The 17,500-nt window shown below is 43.9% G+C and overlaps 1 protein-coding gene across 1 annotated transcript in view; it reads right to left on the minus strand.

Moving 5' to 3' along the window:
- grid1a (glutamate receptor, ionotropic, delta 1a) overlaps positions 1 to 17,500 on the minus strand; it is a 269,398-nt gene that overhangs the window by 13,697 nt on the left and 238,201 nt on the right. The window contains exons 9-13 of the mRNA XM_035532888.2: positions 16,862 to 16,963; positions 14,984 to 15,181; positions 14,540 to 14,867; positions 11,635 to 11,773; positions 1,257 to 1,452 (exon numbers count right to left, since the gene is read on the minus strand). Of these exons, the coding sequence (XP_035388781.1) occupies positions 1,257 to 1,452; positions 11,635 to 11,773; positions 14,540 to 14,867; positions 14,984 to 15,181; positions 16,862 to 16,963 (963 nt within the window). The remainder of the gene's footprint in view (positions 1 to 1,256; positions 1,453 to 11,634; positions 11,774 to 14,539; positions 14,868 to 14,983; positions 15,182 to 16,861; positions 16,964 to 17,500) is intronic.

Raw genomic sequence — 17,500 nt, forward strand, 5'->3', positions numbered from 1 at the left:
CGCTGAAGTGGTGATGCAATAAAGGGTTAGGCGATGAACTGCAATTACACTGCGGCGAGGAACCCTGCATGCTTCTCTCATGCCTTCAGCATTGTTCCCTGGTCAGTTTGTGACTAGGTGACTCACGTTTTCTTTTTGAGTTTTGAGTTAAGGCAGCGTAATCCACAGAGTGTGTAATCCACAGAGAGATCTAGTTTGATCTCTGACAAACTAGATTTGAGCACTCGATAGTGTCAGTACACTGACCTGCGTTGCAAATTGTGCTCCTGTTCATTGCACTGTCAATTCAAGGAATTCAAGGAAATTCAAGGAAAAGTGTGACATTTTCATATTTCTGGAAAGTTAGATGTCCCACATCCAAACTTCTGCAATCCTGATATAGGATTACCTTTCTCATCATTCTTGCATTTTTTAATATTCATAACATTTCTTGAAACGTATTCTTGTATATTCTCAGTATAGATGTCTTAAGTTTTCAGCACTATAGATGTTGTGTTTTGTTTGGTTTGATAGTCTAACCTCATTATACTGGTTTCTACAAACCAATGAAGACAAAATTCAGTGGAGATTCCAATAAACAGACAAAACAGCTCAGATGCAAAACAAATCCATTAGTTTCCCATGTGTGCATATGAAAAAACACTTACACAAGCATTTTTTAAAACAACTTCTGTATTTTCGTAAATATTCAGCTTGATACTGTGCAGCATACCTACCTGAAACACAAACGTTGCGTTTGGAATTGGCCTGGTGAATACGTCTTAGGACCACCGAGGGTGCTACATAATAAAGACCTTCTGTTTGTTCACTGACATTCTTTCATAAAGCTTACATTCTTCTGACTCCAGATCATCATATGAATGTGAACACAAAGGATTCCAAAATTCAACATTTCTGAATGTTGTTTGGTTAAAGCGATTATTCGCCAGAGATGGACAACGGTGATTTCCTTGAGTGGGCTCATTGTGCGCTAATCTAATTATTTCTGTACCAGCATTTCTGAGAGCTGTTGCATCAGAAACCACTTCTAAAATAATGTAAGACTAGATGTAGTGAAAGGGCATGAATGAGTGTCTTTAAAAGAAGACTACAAACAAAAGCACTGCATGCCCATACAGTGTAAAATACAGTACGATATCACTGTCAGCATTTAACTTCATCTGTAGTGTTCCTTGCAGCACACTCTCAAACCTTTGGACAGCACAGTACTGGCATCCTGCTTCCAAAGTCCTGACACTGTTAACTGGTTCTCCTACCTTCTGAATGCCCTCAGCTGGGGTAGCCACTGTGTTCTCCTGCCCCTGTTTCTTGTTGATGGTCCTCCACAGCTCGGCGAAGGTACTGTCCTGCTCCAGTGGGTTGGTTCCCTTCACCCTGAAGTACTCGTACACCGCAGACTCCCTGACCGTGCCGTAGTGAAGGTCTGTCTGCTTTGCCAGGTCCTGGAATGTTCTGCGAGGAAAATGATAGTAACGTAAGTATATTAAAGGCCTGCGTGTGTTGACTGCGTGTGTTGACCAACAGCTCTCCTGATGTGTAATCAGGGATGGCCCCTGGGCAGGGCAGATTGGGAGAATGCCCAGGGGGCACCAGTCCACTGGGGGCGCTGCTCTGCTGCACACTGCCCCTTTTCAATTATGGCATTCGGTAATTAATGCTAAGTTGCAAACTTTGGCTCTCGTTAAGAGAGTCAAGCAGGGCACAAAGCAAAAATTGCACACGAGACAGAACAAAGCAGTTGGAATCTTTTTGGAGAATCAGACCGAAATCTTTAAGGAAGAGGCTGAGGCAGATCGTGCTTTTACCAGCAACACAGAGCAGCAGATCTTGGAGTACGGACGGCTGGAATTTCCCTGCAGCAAGCAGATTCTCGATTCTGTGTCAGGCCGCCCCGCGTTAAGGCCTCAAAGAGTCCCGAACATCATTGGAATTGAGTTCGTAAAAAGTGGCCCAAAGTAGGTGGTGGACATAATTTCCCCAAAGAACAAACACTTGGTTCCGCAGATATTTTTAAGAAATAATGATCTCATCAGATTTAAAATGGTGCTAAAATGGTGCAGATTTAAAATGGTGCTAAAATGGTGCAGATTCAAAATGGTGCTAAAATGGTGCAGATTTAAAATGGTGCTAAAATGGTGCAGATTTAAAATGGTGCTAAAATGGTGCAGATTTAAAATGGTGCAGATTTAAAATGGTGCAGATTTAAAATGGTGCTAAAATGGTGCAGATTTAAAATGGTGCTAAAATGGTGCTAAAATGGTGCAGATTTAAAATGGTGCTAAAATGGTGCTGATTTAAAATTGTGCTGAAATGGTGCTAAAATGGTGCAGATTTAAAATGGTGCTAAAATGGTGCAGATTTAAAATGGTGCAGATTTAAAATGATGCAGATTTAAAATGGTGCTAAAGTGGTGCAGATTTAAAATGGTGCAGATTTAAAATGGTGCAGATTTAAAATGGTGCTAAAATGGTGCAGATTTAAAATGGTGCAGATTTAAAATGGTGCAGATTTAAAATGGTGCTAAAATGGTGCAGATTTAAAATGGTGCTAAAATGGTGCAGATTTAAAATGGTGCTAAAATGGTGCAGATTTAAAATGGTGCTAAAATGGTGCAGATTTAAAATGGTGCAGATTTAAAATGGTGCTAAAGTGGTGCAGATTTAAAATGGTGCAGATTTAAAATGGTGCTAAAATGGTGCAGATTTAAAATGGTGCAGATTTAAAATGGTGCTAAAATGGTGCAGATTTAAAATGGTGCAGATTTAAAATGGTGCTAGTGTTCTCAGCACCTGCAGTCAGTGTTTTGTGCTTCATTCTGGCTGGATCCCATAACTGGGAAGACATCATTGACTGTCTAAGATATCAGCACTTCTGTGCACTGCAAAGAGAACACTAGCGTTTCATTAGCAGAGAATATTAGTGCTTTTCTCCCAGTTGAGTCAACAAGTCCTCTGCATCACTCTTAGTCATTTACATCATGTCATTTACACTTTTATCCAAAGCAACTTCCAGTTGTGACTTACTATAGTCTGAGCAATTGAGGGTGAAGGGTCTTGTTCATGGGCCCAACAGTGGTTAGTTGGCAGTGGTGGGACCTGAAGCAGCAACCTTCTGATCACTAGTACAGTACCTTAACTGCTGAACTACCCTTCCAAACTTTAATGAGCCATCTTGAGAAATTGGGCATCAGCACTAAATACCACAAGGGGCAAAGTTATGGTGATGGCAATGAAATGACAAGCATAAGACAAAATGAATCCATGACATGAACAAAATTGCTAAACTTGGTTGCTAAGTCGGTATGATCTGTAACTTTTTTTCCAAAGTGTTAAAGAAAATCTCTGAAACCTTCAGCTCTTTGCTTTCTCGCTGGTTTATACTGAAGGAGAGTCTGTCTCTGACACTCAGCTGGAATCACACGCTGACAGTGTGAAGGTTTTGTGTAATCATCTGGCTGATGTTTTGGTGATGTCTGGGCCTTTTATTACGTGTATTGTCCGGTATAATGTGTGGAATAATACTTTATATATTACTAAACTACTTCAAAGCCAGTCGTCACAATGGAAACGAAATCTGCACTGTGGTGGATTTTTTTTGCAAAACCTCAGAGAGAATTTGGTTTTTCTGCGGCTTGCACAGACGCACGAGAAAAAGTGAACAGTGCTGGCGTGGAACTGACATTCTCAGAGCAAAGAAGGTGGAAGAGGAAGGTTATGCTTTCTGAAGAAAGTTCAGCAGTAGCACCTGAGGCTATGGGCAAAGTTTTCCTGCTGCTAATTGATGGCACTTTAACGAGTCTAAAAGACAGACCCGTGCCACTCGAAACACTTCCTGACACGTTTGATTTTCTCTTCAGCGGCAAAATCATGCTGACATCGAACAAGGCCAAGAAACTACGTGACAGGCGCCAGCAGATCACCGTGAGCGACGGATGCTAATGACCCGAGTACAGGTGGTCGAACAGCACTCGCATGTCATGCAATAGTTTATTAGGCTCAGGGGGCAATTTCCAAGATGTGAACACTTCAGCCCTGAAACCTTCATGGGCGTGTTCGCCTATGGCCAGAGGGCCAGAATGTTCTTATTAGCACGTCGATCGTATTTTTTATAAGAGAAAGGAGAGTAGTCTGTTTAACCTCATTCTCCTGACTGAGCCTTAAGATCAGTGTAGCTGTTAAGATTTTCCCAGAAGGAACATCAGGTTAGTCCTCTGACAAAGGAAACACACTGGATCTGTATTCAGATCTCATCCCTGCTCACTGCATAACACTTGTTTCCTACCTTCTCTAGAGATGTTAAAGTGACTCATAAAAGAATTTGTACCCACTCTGCTGACAGATGCCGCTTGAGAAAGGAGCTTTTTTAGGTAAAATGTATGAAAAACTATTTGTAGTCACAGGGTCAGCGGAATGGACTAACTAAAATATCAATAGAGCACAAATCTTTGGCAAACTGGACTATGGCGGGATCTTGGAAGATTTCTCCACAAAAAAGTACACTTTTAGGTGATTTAGTTTTATTTACTTTGTTATCATGCTTTGTTATGACTTTGTTATCATGCTGATGTTTACTTTATCACGCTCATGTTGTGTGTTTGTTTTAGATGTTGGGCCATGTGTGGTAGACAGTAATTCATGGCATCGTATGAAACACAAACCCATGTGTTTAACCTCGTCATGGCTTTGTTAAAGTGTGATGGTGGTGGTCTTAGAATATCAGGTCAATAAAGGCTAATAAAAGTGCATTTCCTCGTGACAGTGTTAGGGGGCGCTGTTTTTCCCAGGGGTGCCTGGTCAGCGCAAGCTTTTCCTTGTAGTTTATTCTTGACCAAGAACTAATGTTTTCTTTTGCACATGACACGCAAGTACTGCGAGAGCCCAACAAACGGACCTCTGGTGTGAATGACACTATCCAGGCTGCACTGACTACAAGCGTCAACAACAAGACTGAGAACCATGCCTGCATGTCATGTACCCCATGCTCCTAGCAGAGACGTGACGCGGTAAGTAAGTAACAGTAAGAGGGCAGCTGCAGTCCCAGAGGTCTGAATTTGAAACACTGTTGTAGGAGTTCAACTCGGGAGAGGACTACGATTGCTGTCAGTACATCATCATGACCGCATGCTTTGAAACACTGTATTCATCTGAAGAAACAAATCTGTATGCTACACTACAGTAAACACAAAACGTTCCAATATTTAGATGTAGGGATAAATAATAATCAAATTACAAACAGTTTACACAATTTACTGTGCGGACGTACCTCACCGTACATTACTTAAAACTACCTGCAAGGACAACCAAAATATCTATCCCAGATATTTCTTGCTTGGTTGAGATCATGGAAAAATATGCCTTGTAAACCCCAACAAAAACTATTGATTAAGTAATAGGACTGTTAAAGAAGACTGTTTTCACATAAATTACCTTGTAAATAATGACCTCACTCACCTGCTAATTCTGAGCCTTTATTCAGTATCTCACTGACCATCAGGTCAGCACAGTTAGGATTATGCTGGCCCCTCAGTGACCACAAGGTCTCCTTCTCACATGTGTGGGATAATTGTGCATCTAAATGATAAGATGTGGGCCGTTTGGAGTTCAGAAGATGTATATAAAATGTCTGAAGTTGGAGTCATTTGAATCTTAAGAGAACACAGGAATTCTTGAATTTGAGTGTAGTTCATCAGTGCCTCTCAGAAATGCTGTGTACTTGCTTCCAGCTCTATGTGAGGTGCTAGCTGATGAAATTTGGCACAGGTCTCACATTAATATTCATTTAACTGTTTATGCTCTAACCACTATTATACTGTATGTTTTGACAGTGTCATCCAACTTGGTCCCTTAGCATGGTGCACTAGCCTGGTCACACATACTGCACACAACACAGTGTATCAGCCTTATTAGAGGCCCAATGGTGGGTTAGACATTATCAACTGGAAGGTTTCTGCTCTAATCACACCTCTTCACCATGTCACTACTTCACTATGTCACCTCTTCACCATGTTACTACTTCACTATGTCACCTCTTCACCATGTTACTACTTCACTATGTCACCTCTTCACCATGTCACTACTTCACCATGTCACCTCTTCACCATGTTACTACTTCACTATGTCACCTCTTCACCATGTCACTACTTCACTATGTCACCTCTTCACCATGTCACTACTTCACTATGTCACCTCTTCACCATGTCACCTCTTCACCATGTCACTACTTCACCATGTCACTACTTCACTATGTCACCTCTTCACTGTCACCTCTTCACCATGTCACTACTTCACCATGTCACCTCTTCACCATGTCACTACTTCACCATGTCACCTCTTCACCATGTTACTACTTCACTATGTCACCTCTTCACCATGTCACTACTTCACCATGTCACCTCTTCATTATGTCACCTCTTCACCATGTCACTACTTCACCATGTCACTACTTCACTATGTCACCTCTTCACCATGTCACTACTTCACTATGTCACCTCTTCACCATGTTACTACTTCATCATGTCACTACTTCACTATGTCACCTCTTCACCATGTCACTACTTCACTATGTCACCTCTTCACCATGTCACTACTTCACTATGTCACCTCTTCACCATGTCACTACTTCACCATGTCACTACTTCACCATGTCACTACTTCACTATGTCACCTCTTCACCATGTCACTACTTCACCATGTCACTACTTCACCATGTCACCTCTTCATTATGTCACCTCTTCACCATGTCACTACTTCACCATGTCACTACTTCACTATGTCACCTCTTCACCATGTCACTACTTCACTATGTCACCTCTTCACCATGTTACTACTTCATCATGTCACTACTTCACTATGTCACCTCTTCACCATGTCACTACTTCACTATGTCACCTCTTCACCATGTCACTACTTCACTATGTCACCTCTTCACCATGTCACTACTTCACCATGTCACTACTTCACCATGTCACTACTTCACTATGTCACTACTTCACTATGTCACCTCTTCACCATGTCACTACTTCACCATGTCACTACTTCACCATGTCACCTCTTCATTATGTCACCTCTTCACCATGTCACTACTTCACCATGTCACTACTTCACTATGTCACCTCTTCACCATGTCACTACTTCACTATGTCACCTCTTCACCATGTTACTACTTCATCATGTCACTACTTCCCTATGTCACCTCTTCACCATGTCACTACTTCACTATGTCACCTCTTCACCATGTCACTACTTCACTATGTCACCTCTTCACCATGTCACTACTTCACCATGTCACTACTTCACCATGTCACTACTTCACTATGTCACCTCTTCACCATGTCACTACTTCACCATGTCACTACTTCACTGTCACCATGTCACTACTTCACTATGTCACTACTTCACTATGTCACTACTTCACTGTCACCATGTCACTACTTCACCATGTCACTACTTCACCATGTCACTACTTCACTATGTCACTACTTCACCACTTCACCACATCACCATGTCACTACTTCACCATGTCACTACTTCACTATGTCACTACTTCACTGTCACCATGTCACTACTTCACTATGTCACTACTTCACCATGTCACTACTTCACCATTTCACTACTTCACTATGTCACCATGTCACTACTTCATCATGTCACTACTTCACTATGTCACCATGTCACCACTTCACCACGTCACCATGTCACTACTTCACTATGTCACTACTTCACCATTTCACTACTTCACTATGTCACTACTTCACTATGTCACCATGTCACTACTTCACCATGTCACCATGTCACTACTTTACCATGTCACTACTTCACCATGTCACCATGTCACTACTTCACCATGTCACCATGTCACTACTTTACCACGTCACTACTTCACCATGTCACCATGTCACTACTTCACCATGTCACTACTTCACCATGTCACCATGTCACTACTTCATCATGTCACTACTTCACTATGTCACCATGTCACCACTTCACCACGTCACCATGTCACTACTTCACTATGTCACTACTTCACTATGTCACCATGTCACTACTTCACCATTTCACTACTTCACTATGTCACTACTTCACCATGTCACCATGTCACTACTTTACCATGTCACTACTTCACCATGTCACCATGTCACTACTTCACCATGTCACCATGTCACTACTTTACCACGTCACTACTTCACCATGTCACCATGTCACTACTTCACCATGTCACTACTTCACCATGTCACCCTGTCACTACTTCACCATGTCACTACTTCACTATGTCACCATGTCACTACTTCACCATGTCACCATGTCACTACTTCACCATGTCACTACTTCACCATGCCACCACATCACCACGTCACCACGTCACCATTAGGGTTGCGTCTGTGGCCTCAGGTTTCTTGCTCCTATCCTCTACATGTCTGCGTGAGAGTCTCATTTCCTTCCCCATGCTGTCTTTGTGTGCTCATTAACGATCTCCACCTGGGTGTTCTGCAAATCTGTGCTGATAAAAGCGTTATAAATTAAAGTGCTCTGCACCAAATTAAATTTGAGCTAGTGATATTTGTTGAAATTTGCAAAAGTGGCACTGAAAGTGAGAAATATGTGTGCAGCAAAGTCCTTTAGAGAGCAGTATTCCTTCCAAAGACCATTTAAGGGATTCGTTTTGTTATCTCTCATCTTAACGGAAATGCCAGACAACTCAGTACTTTGTTGGCTGGCTTAACAAGGGATGACTAAATGTAGTTTTCCTTCATCAGGCAGGTCAGCAGGGACAGAGCCAAATGAGAGCCCAGGGATGCGTGTTAAAGATTCAGTGCTCATCGCTTCTGTTCTTTAGCCTACAGTGAAGATTTACATGCTTAGTGAGAGACTGGGAAATAAATAAATTAAAAAATGCTGTTGGCTGGACATCCACTTCCTTTAAGAAGGTTAAATCCTTCTCCTGGTACTGAAAATTACATTCATTATTGATTCATTATCTTGCTGTGAGTTACACATACACTGGGAGAAACACAACTAATGCATCAATTTACAGGTCACTGATCCTGAGGTGACAGCTGGCATGTAGCCAGTACAGGTACAAACTGCAGGTAAAGACTGCTGGTAAAGACTGCTGGTAAAGACTACAGGTACAGACAGCAGGTAAAGACTGCAGGTAAAGACTGCTGGTAAAGACTGCTGGTAAAGACTACAGGTAAGGACTGCAGGTAAAGACTGCTGGTAAAGACTACAGGTACAGACTGCAGGTAAAGACTGCAGGTAAAGACTGCTGGTAAAGACTGCTGGTAAAGACTACAGGTACAGACTGCAGGTAAGGACTGCAGGTAAAGACTGCTGGTAAAGACTACAGGTACAGACAGCAGGTAAAGACTGCAGGTAAAGACTGCTGGTAAAGACTGCTGGTAAAGACTACAGGTACAGACTACAGGTACAGACTGCTGGTAAAGACTGCTGGTAACGAATGCTGGTAAAGACTACAGGTAAGGACTGCAGGTAAAGACTGCTGGTAAAGACTACAGGTACAGACTGCAGGTAAAGACTGCAGGTAAAGACTGCTGGTAAAGACTGCTGGTAAAGACTACAGGTACAGACAGCAGGTAAAGACTGCAGGTAAAGACTGCTGGTAAAGACTGCTGGTAAAGACTACAGGTACAGACTACAGGTACAGACTGCTGGTAAAGACTGCTGGTAACGAATGCTGGTAAAGACTACAGGTACAGACTGCAGGTACAGACTGCAGGTAAAGACTGCTGGTAAAGACTACAGGTACAGACTACAGGTACAGACTGCTGGTAAAGACTGCAGGTAAAGACTAGCAGTAGTAGTTTCGGTACTTTAGCCAACTGACCAAGGAATGGCTGAACACACAGGCCTGCACATCCTATAAACCCTCCCACATGGGTCTGCCCCGGCCACAGGTGTACAAGCCCTTACCTCTCTCCTGCCAGTCTGACAACACCATGCCTAACCACACTGTCAACTACTGTGGCCTTTCTCGATGTAAACATTGTGTTGTTTATGAAGGCTGGATGCTGAATGCCAGTGAACATGTGAATATGCACACAGCCCAAGACTAATTCCTGTATGTAGCTCCGCACACGGCTTTTAGACCGAGTCTGGCATTCTGACGGTCTACGTTTATTGAATTGCCCAGGCAGTGTAACAAACACCCCAGGCAGGCACGTCTAATCTCAGCCATGACCCCACAGTCACCGTTCCCCCGCCCTCTTACACCTGATTCCGTCATAAAAATGAAAAGAGAAAAGTAAACACCAACCTGCAGAATGAAACCAGTGTGAGTTTTCATGCTGTGCAACGCAGACGTAGGTACACGCAGCTTTCTCAACGCCAGAGGACAAAGACGTCTGACGTCTCGGAGCGATAAACGTCAACAGAGGGTCTCACCACCCGTTAGGAGCGAAGAGGGATGCGATTTAAATCAAATAGGCATGAAGAAACCTGAGTGGTGTAGTGATATTCACATACATGCGTAAATCCTCCACTCCAGCGTGTAAGATCCTGCTCTAGCCCCGCCCTGGCCCTGCCCTGGCCCCGCCCTGGCCCCGCCCCTCGTTCAGGCTTGCCTGTATCTTGTTTGTCCTGTCTGCCTTCGTCATTCGTCGAGGCTGCTGCTTTGTTGTTTTTGCCAAGCCGCTCATGTAATTCCACCTGCACTAATCTATCTTCTAGCTCTGCGTCTTCCTGGCTTCTACATTCTTTGTTCTAGTTCGTTCTGGTGTTTTGTGCTGTTTGCATGCTGTCTTACACACAAGATTTTACAGCCAAAATGAAGAAAAAACATAACAAAACGATCACGAAACCCAAACTGATGGACGGTAAAATGCTAACAATTATGCCTCTTGTTAGAAATGTTTTATTGCTTCTGCTGCACATATCCAGCTGTGGCACAGATTTGCTGTTTTCTTTTACAATCCTGTGGCAGAAAACTGGCACTATGTCAGTGTGTTTTAGAGATACCTAACAATGACCTTTCTGTGTGTCTTCTGTGGGATACAACAACGGTTTAATACACACTGGAATTCTGAGCGTGCGCTCTCTAGCAAGCACAACATACAGTAACCAACATCAATTATAAGGTGGTAATTCCACTTCCACAGCCTGCTGTGTTTGGCTGTGGAGGGTCTGGCTGTGTGAGGGTGTGGATGGTTTGGCTGTGTTTGGCTGTGTTAGGCTGTGGAGGGTTTGGTTGTGAGCTGTGTTAGGCTATGGAGGGTCTGGCTGTGTTTGGCTGTGTTTGGCTGTGGAGGGTTAAGCTGTGTTAGGCTGCAGAGGGTTAAACTGTCTTAAGCTGTAGAGGGTCTGGCTGTGTTTGACTGTGTTAGGCAGTGGAGGGTTTGGCTGTGTTTGGCTGTGTTAGGCAGTGGAGGGTTTGGCTGTGTTTGGCTGTCTTAGGCTGTAGAGGGTTTGGTTGTGAGCTGTGTTAGGCTATGGAGGGTCTGGCTGTGTTAGGCTGTGGAGGGTTAAGTTGTGTTAGGCTATGGAGGGTCTGGCTGTGTTTGGCTGTGTTTGGCTGTGGAGGGTTAAGCTGTGTTAGGCTGTGGAGGGTCTGGCTGTGTTTGGCTGTGTTAGGCTGTGGACGGTTTGGCTGTGGGCTGAAGTGTCGTGGCTGGGGTCTTACCGCACTGTGCTGTCCAAGCGGGCCACGGTGAGGTAGGCTGCCAGGTTCGCTGTGTATGACGAACACACGATAAGAGTGAAGAGCCACCAGCTGCCCATGGCAATCCTCAGGGCCGTCGAGCTGACGATCGACTCACCACCTGTGAGGTGAGAAGGAGACTTTTACTGTTTCTCGCCATTTCTTTTCCTTCACATTGCTTCCATTCTTCGAAACGTTCGATGCCTCACAGTCCTCCTCTAAACTCCACTGCGCCCGCCTCTTCTGACCTAGTGGCTTTTATCATGCGCACTTTTTTGCACCATTCATTTTTTGATGTAGCCTCTCTCCTTCTGTCCTGCTTGTTCAGGCGCTGACTAGACTGCACAGAGCTGTCAATTTCCTCTTCGAGTTCATTCTTCTTTCACAGCTCCAGACCACTAAAACTGAATAATCAAGGAATAACCAATCACAGCAAAGCTTGGCAGACCCCCAACAGCACATTTGCACTGTGAGGCCCATGGCAGTCATTATCACACCACGTGGCGGCAGGTTTAAAGGTCAGGGGTCACGCAGGCTCTGAAAGTTCAACGCATCTGAGACAGCAGACCTCACTTAGACAGTTCACTTAGTTCGCTGAGTGGTGAAGTTGCTGACCGCTGTCAGCAAAGTGGGCAGCCTCCTTGATAATGGCAGCAACGGACCAGCCAACGTAAGAGAACAGAAATGAAATTAAGGGCCGAGGCTCGTAGACACTCTGAATTCCTGCACTGGTTCAATATCTTGCACAACAGCCGTCAGTAATTTGTTTCGTACTCCGAAACTGGGAAAGACACGCTTTGTCTGTGAAAAAAAAGGAGTAGGGCAGTGTGGGAAACAGAAAGGGAAGAATTAGGAAGATGGAGGGCCAGGGTTCTGGCCAACAATGGCCAAGGAGCTGCATGTCAAGGTCTGGGTCGTGACCTCTGGGTCGTGCGAAATAAGGGTGGACACTCTCTAAGCTGCACAGAGTCTGCGTTCTGTCAGAGATGTGACATCACCATGCCATGCCATCACCTGGCGCTCTGTATACTATATCACGCTTTGTTATTCAAACATTGGTGACTATTGGTGGCTCTGATATCTGCATTGATTTATCACACAGTATATTTCATTTAATTTGTAAATCAATTTGCCTGTGAGCTGTTAATACATTTATCTGTGTGACCTGTGCGATCAAACTAGATTAGATACTCTGTTAGAATAGACCCAAAATTAAAGAGTCTTTGAGGATGGTTCCATTTCGTGACACACCATGGAACTTTATCTACTTTATAGGCCGCGGCTGCAAACACTGAAGTAGATAAACACAAAAAATAAATGAAGCGCTAAAGGATGAATTCAAATAAATGTTTTGCAGTATCGGTTAATTTTGCTCATCGATTTCAGTTTTTAAATGTTTATTTGAGCTTTTATTTGGATGAAGACAATGTCTACTAAAAACAGAGCCTTTTGTGCTAAAGTGTCCTAACTGTCAGTGGTCCACACCCAATACCTTATAAACATATTTCACTACCTGTCAACCTGTGATGATGTTTGGAAAAACATACCTTCATTTCCAGAGTATGCCCCACAACTGGAGATGAAAAACCCTTCCCTCAGAATTTAAAATCGACTTGCCCTGAACACTTTACTTATGTTAGGAAATTGAAAACACAGCTTGGGTTAGTTCCTATTAATGGTTAAAATACAGAAACCTCTTCTAATAACATGTCACCCCTTCCGCCATCAGACACTGAGTGGAACGTACTGAAACCTCAGACACTGATGACTTGGTCAGAGCGATCAGAGGACCAAGTATGTACTAGATCAGCGTGATCAGAGGATTGAGTATGTACTAGTTTCACTGGATTATTTCTGACATGTGACTGAAAATATATTTAGTGCCTATAGTCAGGTGGCATGTCCAATCATTAATCTGAAGATCACTCAGAGATATTCCTCGGTGCTGAATTTTCCACTACAGTCTTTTAGAAAATGAGACAGAAATAAATTAAAAGCCCAGTTAAATGTTTATGACATGACAAGAATGAATTAAATTCATACAAATTAAATTTATGGACATAGAGGCAGGCAAAGGTTTTAATGTATATAAATAAATTTCAAATCAATACATTTGTACAAATTAATAAATGTATTGCAAAGGGTATGTTCTATTGTATAACCTAGCATGACTAAAAAGAATATGCATAACAAACTTTAGTAAAGTTCCAAAGCACTAAACTGTTTTGCTTTATAAGAGGTTTACTGTTTGGGGAGCCTAATTTATGGTTTAACCTAAGGGATCAAGGTAACAGTGTTGGGATTTTAATTCTACACAAGCCAATTAGTTATACATCACAATTGGACAGGTAGTGTAATGAAGCTCTAGCAATAATAATATAGGCTAGGGAACACTGCCAGCATGTAATCTGACAGACGCAGTTATAGATTGGGGGAGGTAGCTGGGAAAGAGAGTGAAAGGGAAAGCGTTCACTACTTATAAGTAAATATAACCTCCTCCCTGCAGCTCTGTCCAGCACGCAATTCAGCTACACGGCAACTCTAACGTTCCCAAGGCTCTGAATTCCTTCAAGCTTATCGAGGGTTATTATTCACACAGTTTGCCCATCACTGACCACTCAAACATCACGATCACATATTAGAATCAATCGCAATGTCACCACAAGAAAACCATCATGGACCACAAATCAGAGGCAGAAACTGCTCGTAGGCCATTCATTTTGCAGCACACAATAACAACCCACCATTTGCAGTGGGGCAGGGTCAAGGTAACCACAGTGACATGTGGTAACCATGGTGATGGGCCCCACATTGGAGGCGGGGGCGGGGGGCAGGCAACCTCTCCAGGTGCAGCCGAGGACTTCAGAGACCAGTGACAGCATCTTACCTTGCTGGACAAACGCCCCATAGACGATCCAGATGGCGCTCTGGAAGGACGTGGTGACGGAGGCCGGCTGGTGGGCCCCAGCGTTCCGGGAACGGACTGACTGAATCCGGCGTAGGAGGAAGACCATGACTCCCACCACGGGGATGGCGGCGGCGATGCACGCCCACACTGCCAGGTCGAAGGGCGCCAACAGCGAGAAGATGTTGAGCTTCTCCACCGATCTGCTCATCAGGATTCCCACTGAGTAATCCAGATAGCGCTTGCTGAAGTCCACTACGCTCTCTCGTTCCGGCGTGATGGTGATGGCGGAAACCGCGAGGTCTGCTCTCTGGGGGTCAATGGCAAAACAATACACAATACAACTTGAATTGTTGTTTCAATTCAAAATCGATTTGTCATCGTCTTTTTCTGTTGACGCGCTCACGGTCGGTGAGGTAAACGTGCCTTTTTGATGAGTTCTCCAATCATGCCACTCCAGGAACCGTTAGCTTGGAGCGAGCCATACTTTCCATCAGCCACCTGGTAGATTTCATATTTGAAGCCCAGGGTCTTGGCCAGAGTGTCCAGAACATCCATGGAGAAGCCCTTGTACCGTTTAGGTTGTCCGAGGATATTTTCTGCGACCATTATAAAAGGCTCCTCCTGGAACAAGCAATGCAAAGAGGAAACCGTTCATAAACCAAGACTCCTCTCCACTCACACGCTGAGCAGTTAGCTACGTATTTGTACTGCAGGCTCTGATCAAAGATAGCAGATGTTCATGGAACATGTGCTTCCAAATCGAAATCGAAACGACGTCAATGCAAAAGAACAATTGTCACTCATGTGCTCCCCAAACAATGCCACGGTCATTCAGATGGGAGGACTGGTCAGAATACATGATGCATTTATATAGGAAACAGGACAGGTGTGTACATCTGTTACCCAGTGCAGTTGTTCCTGATGCCCTTACACAACAAAGCGCACAGCATGTCAGAAATGTATGGTCATTATAGCAGGTTATGTAATAATGCACTATTGTTAACAATAGTTAACAGCACAAGGATATGATTCCTAACAGTTATAAAACATTTTATTTAACTGATGATGGATCTTGTCTAATGTATAAAAGGATGGTGGATATGGAGGGTGTAATCCTCAAACATTATGCACTATAGTTTCCAGAAAAGTGTGAGTCATGGATGTGTTCCCTTTAAGCAGATTACACTCCCGATTTTGACTGCTAACTGTCACCTGGTCTGAACTCCACACACAAGCACGTTGGATACCCCTCGGCAATGCATGCATTACCACAGTTTCGCGTTTAGCAGTTGGTAAAGGATATAAGACATGTGACTGGCTGATACCAATTAATTCACCACACCCTTCTATTTATGGTCTAGTTTCCTCAACAGTTTTGCGCATAGAGCTTTTGAATTGTGGGTTATGTACTAGCGGTTGACACAAGCCATTGGGCTTCGCGTCATGTAAGTAAAGGTCTAAGCCTGCGGAGGTCTTTTCTTAGTCACCATGTAGAGTTTATGTCCATAGCACGAAGGTGCACACACACACTGGTGCAAAAATCCCAGTGTTTGAACAAGCTTCAGATTAAGTGTTCCTCAGGGTTCAGCATTCTCATGCCGGCGATCTGGTGAGTGAACACATTTCGAAAGAGGGCGCTGCTGCGTTTCACCTGCTCTTTCTCCCTGGACGAACTCTTCCACTCAATTCTCAATTCGAGAACTTTATAAAGACCCATTAATGGACTGAATCACACGCACGCACACACGTACGCACACACACACGCACTCACGCACGCGCACGCACACATGCACATGCACACACACACACACACACACACACACGCACACACACACACTGTTCTCTCTCTCTGCGTATTCTTGCAGTGTGAGCGTGGTGTTGGTTTGTATTTTTGCAGTGTGAGCGTGGTGTTGGTTTGTATTCTTGCAGTGTGAGCGTGGTGTTGGTTTGTGTTCTTGCAGTGTGAGCGTGGTGTTGATTTGTATTCTTGCAATGTGAGCGTGGTGTTGGTTTGTATTTTTGCAGTGTGAGTGTGGTGTTGGTTTGTATTCTTGCAGTGTGAGCGTGGTGTTGGTTTGTATTCTTGCAGTGTGAGCGTGGTGTTGGTTTGGGTATAAGGCCATGCTGTAAATATGTATTACGGTGAGCGCTCCTGCTGTCATTTGAAGCATGAGGGTGCTTACAACTCCTCGACATTAGAAGGGCTTTTTTGACCGATACAGCTTCGTAACTATTTGGTAGCCATTTAATAAATATTTCAAAATTGGAGAGAACTTGCTGTAATTAAACAGAAACACCCACCAGAAGTGTGACAACTTTCAAAGTGACTCCTTGCATGCCGTTGTCTACACGATTCTCCTTTAGACTGCCATTCATGCCTCGGGTAGAGTCCCAGGTTGCCAGCTGAGAGAGAGAGAGAGCGAGAGAGAGAGAGAGAGAGAGAGAGACAGAGAGAGAGAGAGAGAGAGAGAGAGAGAGAGAGAGAGAGAGAGAGATTTGGGGTAAAAAGAGAGACAGGGTGTTAAGTGAAAAGAATGACACATAGGAAAAATGTGTTAGTAATTAAGTGTTTGTCCAGGATAATTTACAGTTAGCCTGGACATAGCCCCGCCGACATTTACAGTAAGCCTGGACATAGCCCCGCCAACATTTACAGTAAGCCTGGACATAGCCCCGCCAACATTTACAGTAAGCCTGGACATAGCCCCGCCGACATTTACAGTAAGCCTGGACATAGCCCCGCTGACATTTACAGTAAGCCTGGACATAGCCCCACCAACATTTACAGTAAGCCTGGACATAGCCCCGCCAACATTTACAGTAAACCTGGACATAGCCCCACCAACATTTACAGTAAGCCTGGACATAGCCCCGCCGACATTTACAGTAAGCCTGGACATAGCCCCACCAACATTTACAGTAAGCCTGGACATAGCCCCG

Source organism: Electrophorus electricus, chromosome 10, assembly GCF_041902795.1.
Source record: "Electrophorus electricus isolate QZ-2024a chromosome 10, ASM4190279v1, whole genome shotgun sequence".
NCBI lineage: Eukaryota > Metazoa > Chordata > Actinopteri > Gymnotiformes > Gymnotidae > Electrophorus > Electrophorus electricus.